Here is a 16098-nt window from a genome sequence, read left to right as displayed (position 1 = left end):
AAATGGCGAAAAGAGAGGGAAAAACCCATAAAAAGCAAGATCAGTGCCAGATAGATGTAGAGAAGGAAAGAACATAGAAACATGACAGCAGATAAGGGTCAAATGGCCCATCCATTCTGCCCATCCTCAGTAACTACTAACTCTTCCTTTCCTAAGGGATCCCACATGCCTGTCCCAAGCCTTCTTAAATTCTGACAAAGTCCTCATCTCTACAACCTCCACCGGGAAGCCATTCCACGCATCCACCACCCTTTTGGTGAAATAGTATTTTCCTAGACTCCTAAGTCTATTTCCTCTTAACTTCATCGTATGCCCCCTCATTCCAGAGTTTTCCTTCAATAGAAAAAGGCTTACCTCAGTGGCATAGCTAGGTGGGGCACCAGGGGAGCGGCCACTCCCCCAAACGGAGTTCCGCCGGCGCCTATTTTTTCATCCTGTTTCAGTGAAAATGTGCACCGGCGGAAGTCCGCTCTTGCTCCCCCCGCGCCGTCAACTTGCCTCATTCTGGCTCCACTTCTGGCTCACCTCCTGTATATTGACACCACTGAGATATTTAAATGTCTCTATCATATCCCCTCTCTCTCGCCTGTCTTCCAGTGTATACATGTTGAGGTTCTTAAGCCTGTCCCTATATGTTTTACGACAGAGACTGCTTACTAATTTTGTAGCCACCCTCTGGACCGACTCCATCCTGTTTATATCTTTCCATAGGTGCAGTCTCCAGAATTGCACAACGTACTCTAAATGGGGCCTCACCAGAGACTTATACAAGGGCACTATCACCTCTTTTTTCCTGCTTTGGCCATTGTCTTTTCTATCTGTTTGGCCACTTTAAGGTCATCAGACACAATCACCCCTAAGAAGGCAAAAGGAGAGAGAAGAAATGGAAAGGTAAACCTAGAAAATAATATAAGAAAAGACTGAACCAAAGAAAGTGGAAAAAAAGATGGAGACCAGTCAAATTTAAAAAAATGAAACGTCTAGACAACAAAGATAGAAAAGAAAAAAAATCTTATTTTAATGCTCTTTAAGGATTGGGATGTGTCTGCTTTTCACTTTGTAGAGTACAGAAGAAAATGAATTTCTTTTTCTCTTTAACCAATATTACTTTGCTTATAAGGTCTTGATTTCTTGGGCAGAGGGGCCTCCATTTCAGTTTTTTGTGGTTCCCTATTCTATATCAGTTGAGGGTCTGTCTATGTTCTACATGTGGGACTGAGGTGAAGGAATCTGCTAGCATGTAGTGTCTGTGTTGGAGTCTGTAACAGTTTGTTCTAGTTTCCCAGTAGTAGGTATATTGGAGCTCTAGGTTCCAGTATAATAGTTATAACACTGTCTTTTCATAGGTGGGTTAGGGCTGTTAAGCAGGGGCGTATGTGGCCTCCAGCGGTAAGGGGGAGCCAGAGGGAGGGGCACATTTTAGCCCCCCCCCCGCCGCCATTACCGGACCCCCCCACCAACGACTCCACCCCCCTCCTGCCGCCAGCCCTCCCCCGCTGCCGTTTCTTACATTTGCGCTGAGGTCCGCTTCCTCCTGGGCCTTTAAAAATATTTCTTCAGCTGGCGGGGGATCCCAACCCCCGCCAGCCAACCCGAGGTGACGTCTTCAAAGTTCTTCTTCTGCCGTGGCCGACGTGCTGGAGTTGAGCGGCTGAATCCAGTTCGGAGTCTGACGTCAGACTCCGAACTGGATTCAGCCGCTCAACTCCAGCACGTCGGCCACGGTGGACGAAGAACTTTGAAGACGTCACCTCGGGTTGGCTGGCGGGGGTTGGGATCCCCCGCCAGCTGAAGAAATATTTTTAAAGGCCCAGGAGGAAGCGGACCTCAGCGCAAAAGTAAGAAACGGCAGCGGGGGGAGGGCTGGCGGCTGGAGGGGGGCCAGGGCAAAATCTGCGGGGGCCCAGGCCCCTGTGGCCCCACGCAGATACGCCCCTGCTGTTAAGGTATGGTAAGTTTGCTATATAAGTTTTGAATGTGTCTTCGTAGGATTTTGTGTTGTTTTGCTAAGTGTCATATTTGAAAGTAGGCCCTTGGCACACAAAATAAAAGTGTTCAAGATTAGTGGTCACCACATCCTGTAGAGCTGTAACAAAAACCCATCTGTAATCAAAGTGTCCAGCAATGGAAGGAAAGTGTATTGCTCCTGAGGTGATAACTCACAATTGTTTTTGTTTGATACATTATAAGAGAGCGTTCTGTTGGTGGGGAATATGGAGTTTGTGATAAAGAACTGGAGCTTCAGGGTTTATATTGAGATTCTGTCCTATCTTCAGAGAAACCAGACCACACCACAGCACAGAATTTATTGAATGGTGCTATCAGTTATAATGGTGTTTTAAGCTGGTAGCTGAAACTAACTGGAGAGAAAGGGCTTCTTATGTATAGCACTATAAGACAGTGTACAAAAGAAGATAGAAGTAGGGGGTAGATCAGATGTGTATCCCAACAGTAGGTTTAGAACATCTACCATGTTATGTAACCCATTTAAAGACATTGCCCCACCCAAAGTGACTCTTAAGTAGAGTTAATTATATTAACTAAAGAATATTGGAGTAAAAATACAACCTACAATAAAGCACCATTAGTTAGAGCAAAGTGTCTCGATAATCTATAGAAGCATGACTTCAATGCCATTCTAGGCTAAGGCTGCCAACTGGATCCAGATTTGCAGAACAGGGTTTACTCCATTGCATGCAGGGACTTGTAGTTCTAATTCCCCTTAGAAAAGCAAGACTATAATTCACAGCATGCACTGGGGCAAACCCAGGAGTGGATTGCACCTGTCCTGCAAATCTAGATCCAGCTGGTAGCCTTATTCTAGGCACTATGAGGTAGAAAGGAAATGATGTAGCTCCACTACATCAAATAAATGTGAACAACAGCTTGGTGAAAGTCACACAAAACTTTTAAGTGCACTACTATTACCAAATTGTAATGGAAATTACAACAGATTATTTAAGAATTAACTAAAATAGGTCATCTCCAAAACTGTGGGTGTAAAGGTTTTGTGTACATCCATAAAAATATTTAGGGGGGGGGGGGGGTAATGGATCTTCAGTGGAAGGTTCTTAAGAAGTCTTCACATTTAAGTACGTTTGATGTTTCCTGCTGGAAGTGAACTTGTTACATATTAGTGATATGTTTTATCTCCAGCTTGACTGGAACAGAAACAAAGTCTGGAATATCGTGACCATGCAGAAATTAAGAGAAAGATCAGAGAGACTCCAATCATTGCTTACTTGAACTCATGAGCTAGTTCTTTCCCGTCTCTTTCATTTGCTGTTTTACCACCAGCAGCCCCTGTTTAGAATATTTTTTAATAAGCAATTATTAGGCAGAGAGAACTGAACAGGTTGTCATGTTGCTGGCTCCACTTTTTATTTTTATTTCCCTATACGTAAGTGGCATTTGTGCTCTTTACGAGTTTGAACCTGAGAGGGAAGGCACCGACACTGAATATCCAGGCCTAATTACAAAAGTGCTAGCTGCCGAAGCTTATGAGGGTTGCAGCTGGTTTAGGGGTGATCGGTACTAAGGAGTTTAGGATTGCAAATTATCTGGCTTTTTTCTGAAGTCGGCAGATTTTCACATTTATGCCTAGAAGAAGAGGGGCCCTATTACTAAGCCACGGCAAAAGTGGCCTGCGGCAGTGCGAGGGTGTTTTTTGGGTCCGTGCCGGGCCAGCTTTTGCCGCGTCCTGGAAAAAGGGCCTTTTTTAAAAAAAAGGGGCCTGAAAACCAGGCCCATTTTCAGCCTGAGACCTTACCACTACCCAGTGACTCAGTAGCAGGGCTTTTTTTGAGGGGGTACTGAGTACCGGCACCTTTTCCATTGTCTGCAAAAATTGACCCATGGACCCCAAGTTTTAATAAAAGAGCTCAGGCTCTACACACCAATTCTGCCTTGTCATAGATTCTGTGACTGGTTGCAGGGGGCCTGGCTATTGTGGGGTGGGTCCTTCAGCAATCACCCCACCCCTGAAGGGTAGCCTGGCATTTGAGTACCGGCACCTTTTTTTGCTAGAAAACACGCGCTGCTTAGTAGTAAGGTCTCACACGCTATCTGGGTGGTATGCATTCATGTGCCCACTGCCATATACCGCCGGGTAAGCACCACGCAGTAGAAAATAGTAAATATTTTCTACCATGTTTTCAGCATGCGCCAAATTCTGAATTACCACCCAAGGCATGCGGTAGCCGGGCGGCAATGCTGACTTGTCACACGCTCGACACGCGTAGGCCCTTACACGCCTTTGTAAAAGGGCCCCAGAGTGATGGGTAATACGCAGAGCTAAGAAAAACAAAACAGCGGAGGTGGCAATGAACAAAAAAAATTTTAATTGCACAACTTTACTTGTCAATTTATTTGACTTTCGTATATTTAGGTTACATTCTCTATGACATAGTGTTTTAATATTAACCAGGGCTTTTTTTTCAGGGGGTACTTGGGGGTACTGAGTACCGGCACCTTTTCCATTGTTTACTAAAATTGACCCATGGACCCCAAGTTTTAATGAAAAAGCTCAGGCTCTACACACCAATTCTGCCTTGTCATAGATTCTGTGACTGGTTGCAGGGGGCCTGGCTGTTGTGGGGTGGGTCCCTCAGTGATCACCTCACCCTTGAAGAGTGGCTTAGCATTTGAGTACCGGCAACTTTTTTGCTAGAAAAAAAACGCACTGATATTAACCCTCTCAAGCAAACCTTCCATAAAGCAGCATTCCCACTTATATCTAGCCAAAGAGTAGTGTGATGAAGGTGTACACTTTTGTGACTTGCGATTCCTCTTTCTTGTTGTCTAAATGGGGTTCTGTAAAAGTTTGCCTTGTTTTGTTATGAGTAGTATAAGGTAGGGCGGCTGAGTAAATTCGGCAACAAATGGAAGTATTTAATAATTTTGAATATTCAAGAACGTGATAATACGTTGGGTATGTTCTTTTTAAAAATTCCTTTAAAAGGCAGCACAGAGCATGTGCGGCGTCTTTCTTGTAACGACACCTAGAAGTTGTGTGAAGTTAGAGCAATACGATAGGAGTCGGTTAATTTATTTTGTGTTTCTTTTTGAATGCGATATTCATATGCGCTAGGTATGTGGACATATGTGTTTTTATTTTTTTTATGACTTGAGAGGATCACTCTTTAGCACTTAATTTGTTTTGACATGCAGTATGTAATTCTTTTCAATATGTTTTTAATGGTAGTCCTTTGGGATATGTTTCACATATGAGTTTTGCACCTTTTTGTTTTATCACTGGTTTAGAGTTCTGTTTTTTTTCACATATATTGCTAGAGAGATCATTTATTTTTGGGGTGTATGATTTTGGTGTATTAGGCTACACATGTTCTTTGCTGTGTCATATGGATGCCATGTGCACCTCTTGCACTGTTTAATTTCACTTTGTTAAACATCTCATGAGCTGTGCATACTTGACCAATTTCCAATGTATTTTTCTAGTGTTAATGATAGTTGTGTATTTCACATTTTTTCCATTTTTCATATAATCATTTTGATATCTGCTCTCTGCTATATTACATGGCCTTGGAGATGAGTAACAGTATGGTTTTTTTTTGACAGATACCGTGTTTTTTTTGTCATTGCTTCAATATTTTCTCTCTTTTATATGGACAGATAATCCTTGTGTTTTCTGTTTGGCACTTTCGTGCCCCACTTTGTCATTCACAGAGTATGTGTTTAAGATGTAAGTGGTGGTGAGCCCAATGTGGGCATTTCACTTGCTGAACAGGAAGTACCGGCGGGCTACCGCAGCAGTCCGGCTGTACTTCCCACCTCTAGCGCGTCATATCTAGTTACTGCCGGACTAGCGCGGGAGCCCTTACCACCACCTCAATGAGTGGTGGTAAGGGCTACCCCCGAAATGGCTGCACAGCAAGTGCTTTACTTGTTGCTTGGCCATTTCCTGCAGGAGAGACTTTTCTTTTACCCTCTGCAGTAAAAGGGGACCTCAGCACGCATGATAAAAACACGCCGACACCAGCGCAGGCCCCCTTTTGCTGCAGCTTGGTAAAAGGGACCCTTAGTCAGGTATCTTTATCAGGCTACTGTTTTTGGGGGGCAACTCGGGTCTTTGCTATTTAAAATGTGTGTTCTTTTTAGGCATATTTATGAGAAATATAATCTTTTATTCATTTATTTTTTTTTAATCAAATGAATAGTGTTTTTAATCATATCAACCACTTATGGATGTTTTATACTAGATTTATAATGTCCTTCATAAGACTTGGGGTTTTTTTTCAGTCTCTTATGTGTTTATATATTCTTATATAATCGAAAGGTTTATGTATATTTTGTATTACATTTTTTTTCCAAATTTGTCATATGTACTGTATATTGATTTAATTTTCATTTGTAAATGTCACTACTAAAAAAGAAATGTGATAAGAATATGGAAGTTAAATCTAACTTTTATGAAACATTATTTATAGCATCAACACACACATTTATAATTTTATTTTGCTGGTTTATGTATGACGTGGTTGGTGTCTTTCTTCTTTTTTTCTTATATTTGTACATGCATTATGTTTTTAGACTCCTGATGCCGACACTGAAGCCGAAACATGGCCCATGTCAAGTGAAGTTCTGAATCAGGGACAGTTTTTAATCAAAATTGTGCAATTAAAATATTTTTCAGCCATTGTCGCCTCTATTTTGTTTTCCTTAGTACTGCTGTGGAGGGCGTGTCGTCTGTTTTCTGAACTAATATGCAGAGCTGCCAAGGGGGCCTGATTGTTGAGAGGGAGATTTTTGGACACATCCACAGCCCTGCCCACTCTGCCCAGCCCCACCCACTCAATCTTGGCTCCACCCCTGGCACACCTCAATTGTGCAGCTGCAACACCAAGCCTCCTCCTCCTTCTCTAGCAGCAAGAGGATGCCTTAATATGTCATCTGCTGCTGCTGCCGTGGTGGAACAAGTCTTGCAGTGAGATTTTGCCATTCTTCATGTGAGACTGGTCTGTGGCAGCCGATGATGTCTGATTAATGCATCTCCTGCTATCCATGGTGGGGGGTGATTGCTGAGTGGGAATTCTTGACTCCCCAGTGGTAGATGACCCATGACAGCAGGAATTTCTCGCTGAATGAGGTGACAGCAGGAATTTCTCGCTGAATGAGGGAGGCTTGGCGATCTGAATATGTCTGGACATTTTTCTGTTTAAAACTTCTATCTGCAGTTCTTTAGTCCTCTCCCCTCCCCCAACCCAACTCCCTGTGAGTCTTCCCTGCCTGCTCCCATAGTAACAAGCAGCAGAGACTGCAGGTGGGATCAAGGCAGTGGGGATTGAGCACTGGAAGGCAGTTCTAGGCACAGGAAGGGAAGAGGTGATCTGGAGGAAGTTTCTGCATTTGGTGGGAGGTGGAAGAGAAATGAAACCCTCCAAAATATGCCCCAATACAGTTCCATCAGCTGCAGTATACATTCAGCGTTAACACAGTGATTAAGGAATTGTACCTTTCAAACAGTCTTCCCCTGTCATTCTCCTGATCACACATACATACCAGCCAACAAAGAAACACACATGAAGAGAAATACCAACACGCACACCCCCCCCTTCACCCCCACAACCTACATTTATTTATTGGAATACATTTCATGAGCAATACTTTCCCCTAGTTGTTCTATGCAACAAAAGCTGGAACGCCTCCTCTCATAAAAATGCATTGGATCATATTTGGGGAGATTATTTTTTTGGAACCCCTGGCCCAACTTGGCCCATTTTAAACTCCGATGGGCCTGGCATTCAGCTGGTGGCAGGCAGTGCTTTCATTGTCCATACCTACAGACCTCCTTACCTGCCACATGCCCATTCACCAATCACACAGCTCACACCTCCAGACACATACAAAGTAACATACTAGATGCACATAATTCTACAGCTCTCACGCTAAAGTGCCTTTCCCTCCAGCATTAGTGCTTTGTTCCTCACTTTCATGGTCAGGCAACTCTCTCCCTTCCCTTGCCTCTTCCGCTAGTTTGCATCTCTCACTCACTTTCCCCTCCCACCCCCGGACTCCTTTAAGGGGCCCTTTTACTAAGGCGCACCACAAAATGGCCTGCGCAGGTGTAGACGCGTATATTGGATGCTCGCAGGTCCGTTTTTCAGGTCACCTGCAAAAAAAAAGGCCTTTTTTTGTGGCCAAAAATGGACATGCAGCAAAATTAAAATGAGAGCACGTCCATTTTGGGCCTGAGAACTTACCGCCATCCATTCACTTAGTGGTAAAGTCTCATGTGTTAACAGGGCGGTAATCGTCAGTGCACGTACACTGCCGATTACCGCCACGCAGTAGAACATAGAAACTATTTTCTGCCGCGTGTTTTGTATCACGTCAAAAATAGAATTACCGCCCGGGGCATGCGGTAGTTGGGCGGTAGTTGGACGGTAGTTGTAATTTGAAGCGTGATCGACACGCATAGACGCCTACACACCTTAGCAAAAGGGCCCCTAAAATTCTAAGTCAGTGGCATTGTATGTGCTACATTTAAGAAACAGACGAAGGTCCACTGGATCTTTGGGCACTGCATAAAGATTTTTAGTGCTGATCATTTCTGATGGTGTAAACAATAACTCCAGAAGTGGGTGTGGGTGTGGGGGGGGGGGGGGCACCGAAATGCCTTGTGGGTTCGAGTCCCGTGCTCTGAAGATTCTGGCACTGTTGGCATTGGGTGTCATAAACCATCCCTGCTTGCAGTACCATGTTTCAGATAAGTGTCATATATTTTTTGTGCAGTGTACATTATTAAAGACAAACTGGAATTGGTTTGTGAAATGTTTTTTTTTGAACTGTTCACTTTATGAGTATATGTTTCAGAAATTATTTTTCATGATGCAATATTTATTACATACACGTGGGGAGTGTATGATAGTATAATAGGTCTGGACACTGATTAGTGGTTTTCTCTTGATTAGGATCTATAACCTGTTTCTACATAATTTCTGAATATTGATGCTCCCTTTATTATTATTACTATATTTATTACTTAGTACAATGTTTACACATTTATTTACACATGCCCTGTAATTCATATTTTCTACTTTATACCTTTAGCAATGATGCACATTAAGCCATGTATAGCTAATGGTGTTCAATGTTTTTTTTTTCTTAGACTAACTTATGTTCTTGTCCCGTATAATTTTAAACAAAAATGAGGAGAAAACTGTCTTTCCATTTTCAAATGTAAATAATTAAAAATACAAGGCATGCTGTATTTAAGTCCTTAAATTTATTGAACACAATCTTTTTATTAGCTCCCAAGCCCTCTTCCCAGTAATGCGTAAACAACAGGGCTTCTTCTAGACTCCCATGTAAAACCAGTCTGAAGCCACATGAAAGGCAGTGCACTGGAAAAGCCACTCATACCATGTTCAGTCCAATGCACACCGAACATCCGCACTGACAGTTCACCTTCAGGGGCTTCAGCAAGTGGTCACTGAGTGGCCCTTTTACTAAGCCGTGGTAGGCTCTAGGCGCGTGCAGTACATGCCTAAATGACACTAGTGCCAGGCCAATGCACCCCCTGTTAGTAATTTCAGATTTGGCGCACGCCCATAACACATGGATGAATTATTTATTTCCTCCTATGCACTTGGTGCGCTCCAACTGGTCACTGCGCGTGTAGTGTGTGAGCCTTTACCGCTAGATCAATGGGTACCATTAAAGGCTCAGGCCGGTTTTGGGCGCATGCTGGTTTCATTTTTACTGCAGGCCCTCCCCCCCCCCCATTAAAAAAAAAAAAAAGCGCCCAGTACACATGCCTAGCCCTACACTACCGCAGGCCACTTTTTACCACGGCTTAGTAAAAGGAGCCCTGAGTCTCACAGCCAGATTCACCCTTTCCAAGTAACAATATTCCACTTTGTAGGGCCTTTATAAAACCGTGATGTAAGAGATGCTCGGAGGGCCACTGGCTCTCCATCATTGGTTGAGCAGCACTGCAGGGTGAACATAAATCTATTAAATAAACAGTGCACTTTGCCGTTTGTAAAACCCTGTATAAGAAAACTCCTACAGAAGCCTCAGGGATAAAGGACTTAACCACACTTCATCTACCATTTTATTACATGAAACATATATCTGGGTTTTACTCAATGCATTTGTGTTGGCTACAATACAACAATGTGTGTGTGTGTGTGTGAGGGGGTGGTGTTTGTTTTACAGAAATTTAAATCGTGAAATGTATGGAATGGTTTACACAATTAAAAAAAATTAAAAATACAACGTAACAATGTAAACGGTTAAATTATAGTCATTCTTTCCAAGTACTTCAGTTAAAAAAAGGTATATATAAAATGTACTAAAACACATAAATTACACATTTTGAGAAGTCTGTACATGATTCATTCTTGAAGGAGGAACAAAAAACAACATTCTGTATATTACCACTCCAAATAATATACCAAATCAAACACTTGTGTACCAGAGAGACTGAGGACATCTCTCCTTATATATAGTCTTGCCTACCATACTCCCCCTATTAAATTCAAATGTAGTTTAATAAAACCTGCCCCAAATTCTGGCACCTGCAGTTTGAAAATGCCTCTCACGGTTTCACAAAGAACAGGTGAGGAGGGAGAGTGATGGGACTGGCTTGAGTCAGTTAGTGCACCGGGCTCCATTTCTTTCCATTTTTTAATGAAAACGGATTCAAGGTCACTTGCTGCAAAAGAAAATTATACAGCAGTACAAGAAAACATTAATTCTTTACATAATATATATATATTTTTAGGTTTCATTTGGCTCTTTTGGCTTTTGGATTCATTAGGCGAATGAAGAAGACAACCTGCTTGTTTTTCCTTGGGTCCTCTTTTTCAGCTCTTCCATATAGTCTATTATAAAGATGAATTTTTAATGTGAAACAGCACTCTAAGTGCTGACCAGATAAATACCATCATTCCAAGCTGTCCACCAGTCAGGGTAAACACATTCAGAGCAACGTAGTGAGGTTAGATTCCTATACACTCCCCCTTCCCCTCAGCCAGTGACTTAAGCATCATCTGTAAAAATTACAATCACAGACCATGAGACGGCATGATGTGTGCAATGCTACTTTGCAATTTGTTGCATGGCAACAGTATATGATATTAAAGTAGCCTACTTCAAAATTGTCATTCCATTAACAGCAGCAAAAAAAAAAAAAAAAAAAAATTAAATCCAGCTATTTGAGATCCAAACATATGCAACAAGTATCCGGTTACAATTTTCAACAATTCTGGTGTATTAGTATAGGCTGTATTTGGTTATTTGTGGCTAAACTCTAGCTCAAACAGCTTAATTCCCTCGCCTGAGTTTACATTCTCAAAACTGTGGGAGATCTTGGATTCATCTGCCATTGAAGTTTTGTGGAATTCTGCCTCATTGCCCCCCTCCCCCAAACAAAAAAGGGAAAAAAAAAGTCCAGCTCAAGCTTCTAACTGAATCCCCGCTTCATCCACACGATGAGGTATGTCATCACCTAGCAATTCTGTTTCCGGTACAGTGCCCCTCTCTTCCTCCTGGAGAGTGTTCTGGGATACATCTTCTGCTGTGAGACGTGTATCCTCCATGCCCTCAGCTAGCAGAGCAGCTCTGTCTGCCACAGATGTATTGGAGGGCGCTGTCGTCACATAGCCTGTGCTGGTGGAACCGCTCCCACTGTGGTGGGATCCTGGTTTGGGGATCATCTGTGGGGGCATTTGCTGTGGCGCCATTTGCATAGGGATTTGCACAGGATAGAAGTTGGGCAGGTAGGCTCCATAGGCAGGCATTGGTTGGTAGCCATTGACAGGAATGTAGAGCTGAGGTGGTGGGACCATGGGCCTGATCTGTCCTTTCATTTGTATAAACTGTGGCTGAGGGAAAGGTTGGGCTTTCTGCTTTGGTCCAACATATCTAGTATTACTGACATTGCTAACTGGGCTTGTGCTGAGAGAACTTGTCTGTGTGGTGTTGCTCGCTCCAGAGGTTGGAGCTGAGCTGTTATAGTTAGAAATGTTTTCCCAGGTTCTTAGTCTAGAGTGGAGATCTTTAAATCTTGGTCTTCTTGCAGGGAATTCATTCCAGCATTCCAACATCAAGGCATATATCCACGCAGGGCACTCATCAGGACATGGTAGAACCTGACGATTCCTTATCATCTCAATGACATCCTGGTTTGAATAACCACAGTAAGGCTGCAGGCCATAGCCAAAGGTTTCCCAGACCACTACTCCGTATGACCAGATATCAGAATCAATAGAAAATTTACCATACATGATTGCCTCAGGAGACATCCAGCGAATGGGAAGAAGATTATTCCCCAGCAGCTTATAGTAATCAGCAGAATACACTTCTCTGAAAAGTCCAAGATCAGATATTTTCATATTGAGTTTATCAAACACCAGAACATTTCTGGTTGCTAAATCCTTGTGGACAACATGATGACTTGACAGGAACTCCATTCCCGCTGCTATCTGTGTCACGATGTGAAGGAAATCTGCCGGTTCTAGAGTAGACTTTACAGTTTTGTCATCATCTGTGCTGCCAACATCGGAATGCGGTGACCTCATGACTAAAAACTCATGAAGGTCGCTGTGTGCAGAATAGCCAAAAATCATACACATAGGCTGCTCTTTTGTCACAACCCCCAGCAGGGAGACAATATTTGGGTGCTGTAAGCGGAACCTCATCATTGCTTCATGTTTGAATTCTTCTCTAAGAGCCACCTCTACCTTGTCTTTCAGAGTCTTGATAGCGGCAGCCTGAGTTTGTTCTCCTGGAGCAGTGCCAAACAGATGTCCCTTGAAGACTTTCCCAAACCGGTCTTCGCCTAACTCTTCCATAAACCTCACCGTAGACAAGTTGATCTCTCGAAGCTTAGTCTGTAACGACAGAAGAAAAAAAAAATATATGAAAGAGCAAATATAATCATTCCAGCTTTGTGTCCACAATTTGTTACAGCCTTTATTCACATTTTTGAAGCACTATTTTCTTTCATGCTGCTCCCAATCAAGTGAGAATTGCAATACTGAATATACAGATTCAATTTTACCTGGTTTCTGTTTCCAATTTTCTGGAAAACCAAAAGGACCAGTCTTCACAGATTAGTAAACAACAGGGGCAGAATGAGAGTGGTCTGGGCTCCCCACCTGGCCACTGCCCGATGCCCCCTACCGCCACAGCTGACGCCCCCACCATTCCAGTTCTTTTCTACCTGCTGCGCTGCTGATACTGCCCCGCCCGCAGATGCAAATTTCAAAAACTAACATATTTCAATCACTATACTATAGTTTAACAAATACACACAAAACAAAAAAAATGGAAAATATGATACCAATTTATTGGATCAAATATATTTTCCAGTTAGCTTTCAAAGGCCAAAACCTCTTTCCTCAGGTCAGGACAGTATACTGCTATTAAGGTATTCTGTTCTGACATGAGAAAGGAGGATTGGGTCTCCAAACATTAGCAAAAATGTATTAAAATTAGTCCAATAAAGATATCATCTTATTTCCATTTTCTTTATTAACACAGCTACCACACTACTTTATAATAAACTAAAAATAAAATTCATTTTTCCTACCTTTGTTGTCTGCCCATTTACTTTATTCTAATTGTGTTGGTCCCAGTCTCTTGTTTCTTTTTTCCTCAATCTCTTAACTCTCGCCAGCGTCCATCCCTCTCTATCCCGCCCCCCTTTCCATCCAGCATCTGCTCCCTCCCTCTCTTGCCCCTTTCCATCCAGCATCTGCCTCCTCTCTTCCCCCTTTCCATCTAGCGTCTGCCCCCTCTCACCCCCTTTCCATCCAGCATCTGACCCTTCTCTCTCCTCACTTCCATCCAGAGTCTCTCCTCTTTTTCTCCCTCCTCCATCCAGTATCTGGCCCTCTCTCTTCACTTCCATCCACTCAGGCCACAGTCTCTCCCCAGTTCCATCCAACATCTGCATCCTCTCTCCCCCTTCCATCCCCTTCATCCAGTGTCTGTCCCTCCTCTCCCCATTTCCATCTGACATATGTCCCTTCTTTCTCCCTCATCCAGTGTCTGTCCCTCCTCTCCCTCTTTCCATCCAGCATCTGTCCCATCTCTTCTCCCTTCCATCCGGCATCTGTTCCCCCTCCCCATTCCATCCATCGCCTGTCCTTCCCCATCACCCAGTCACCCTGTAACTGGGGTCCTCTTTATTCATGCTCAATTTATGTGTCCCCACTATCACCCCACCTAATCCCCATATCCCCACTCTTCCACCCTACCCTCAATCACACCCTCTCCCTTCCATCCAGTGTTACAGTCCTTTTTTCAGCCCCACCCAACACCCAAACCTTCTCTCTCCCCACCCCCCCACGGACACCCCCAGTACCACTGGCACACCAGGACCAGGCTATCCCCACTCCCACCCAATAACCCCCTGCCGTGGCCACCACTGCTGCTGCCCTGCCGCTGTTTCAGCAGTGGTGGCAAAAATAGAAAAAAAAGATTGCGGGGCTGCACCATTGTTCCCTTCTTGCTCGCAGCTGACTGGCTCTGCCTCGGAACAGGAAATTGTTAGAGGAAGGCGAGACCGGCAGCCGCAAACAGGAGGAACAGTGCGGCTCCGCTTCGCGATCTTTATTTCTGTTTTTGCCGCCACTGCTATAACAGCAGCAATGGTGGCCATGGCAGGAAGGTAGTGTGTGGGAATGGGGAGAACGGCGGGCATCCGGGCAGAGCCTGTGGGCCCTCGGGCACTGCCCGGTTGCCCAAACGGTCAGTCCGCCCCTGGTAAACAACCAGGATAAGCAGTGACAACTCAGAAAGGAAATGAAAACAAGTCCAATGTGGTAAAAAAGGCTTTATTAGGATGACACAATGTTGCAATAGGCAGTAAGTTGACCTGACATGGCTGCGCTTCAGCACAATATGCCTGCATCTGGGGTATATATTAGGTGCCAATGTATGTATGCAACAGCAATATGACTCAATTATTGTAATAGCTCATGTTTATCTTGTTTATCTTGTCGTTATGCCCATATCAGCCCTCTCCTAAAATCACTTCACTGGCTCCCTATCCGTTTCTGTATACAATTCATCTCCTCTTGTTGACCTATAAGTGCATTCACTCTGCAGCCCCTCACTACCTCTCCACCCTCATCTCTCGCTACACTCCTTCTGTAACCCTCCGTTCACTGGGCAAATCTCTCCTGATAGCACCCTTCTCCTTCATCGCTAACTCCAGACTCCGCTCCTTCTATCTCGCCGCACCTTATGCCTGGAATAGGCTTCCTGAGCCATTACGTCTAGCTCCATCCCTGGCTGCCTTCAAATCTGGGCTAAAGGCCTACCTGTTTGATGCTGCTTTCGACTCCTGACTTGTAACTTTTATCTTATCCTTATGTGTCCTTCTGTCTGTCCTTCCCTTATCCTTTTTGGTTCTGTTTGTCCTGATTTAGATTGTTAGCTCATTTGTACAGCACTGCGTAATCTAGTAGCGCTATAGAAATGTTTAGTAGTAGTAGTAGTAGTAGTTTTGAGCAGGGACTGTCTTTCTTCTTCATGTTCAATTGTAAAGCCCTGCGTATGACTGGTAGCGCTATAGAAGTGATTTATAGTAGTAGTAGTTTAGTTCGGTCAGGAGCTCCTCACTCTTCAATCTCACAGCCTATTGTGCCAAAACACGCCCATGTCGGTCAACTTATTGCAAACTGTGTGTCATCCTAATAAAGCCTTTTTTTAACACATTGGACTTCAGAGTTTTCATTCCTTCCCTCGGTCGTCACCACCTGTCCTGATTGTTTCTAATTTTCTGTCATCTGTCATTTTCTATACATTCTTGGTCTATTTTATTTTATCATTATTTTTTATTTGGTTAGAATTTTCTATTGGCATAATTCTACAAGACTGGTTAAAAAAAAAAAAAAAAAGCATAGGGGTTGTTATTCAGGCAGGGATGCTCCACGTTTTGTTGACTGTTGCCGCCATTATGCCCGGAAATTCAATGCTAGGCCATGTCTAGGCTTTGGCATTGAATTTCCAGGTTTCTAGAGCTAGCTAACAGATAGCCAGTTAAGTGCAATATTTGGCACTAAAACAGCTATGCACAACCATATAAAGGGTCCCTTTTATTAAGCTGCTATAAAAAGTGGT

At 43.5% G+C, this 16098-nt stretch overlaps 1 protein-coding gene across 1 annotated transcript in view; it reads right to left on the bottom strand.

Annotated features, from left to right (window-relative positions):
• Nucleotides 1-9786: 9786 nt before the first annotated feature.
• Nucleotides 9787-16098, bottom strand: part of ROR2 (receptor tyrosine kinase like orphan receptor 2) — a 535539-nt gene continuing 529227 nt past the window's right edge. The window contains exon 9 of the mRNA XM_030193600.1: nucleotides 9787-12857. Within this exon, the coding sequence (XP_030049460.1) occupies nucleotides 11421-12857 (1437 nt within the window). The 3' untranslated portion in view covers nucleotides 9787-11420. The remainder of the gene's footprint in view (nucleotides 12858-16098) is intronic.

The sequence above is a fragment of the Microcaecilia unicolor genome, chromosome 2 (assembly GCF_901765095.1).
Source record: "Microcaecilia unicolor chromosome 2, aMicUni1.1, whole genome shotgun sequence".
Lineage (NCBI taxonomy): Eukaryota > Metazoa > Chordata > Amphibia > Gymnophiona > Siphonopidae > Microcaecilia > Microcaecilia unicolor.
The sequence above is the reverse complement of the archived record's forward strand: the minus strand, read 5'-3'. Positions and strand labels throughout refer to the sequence as shown.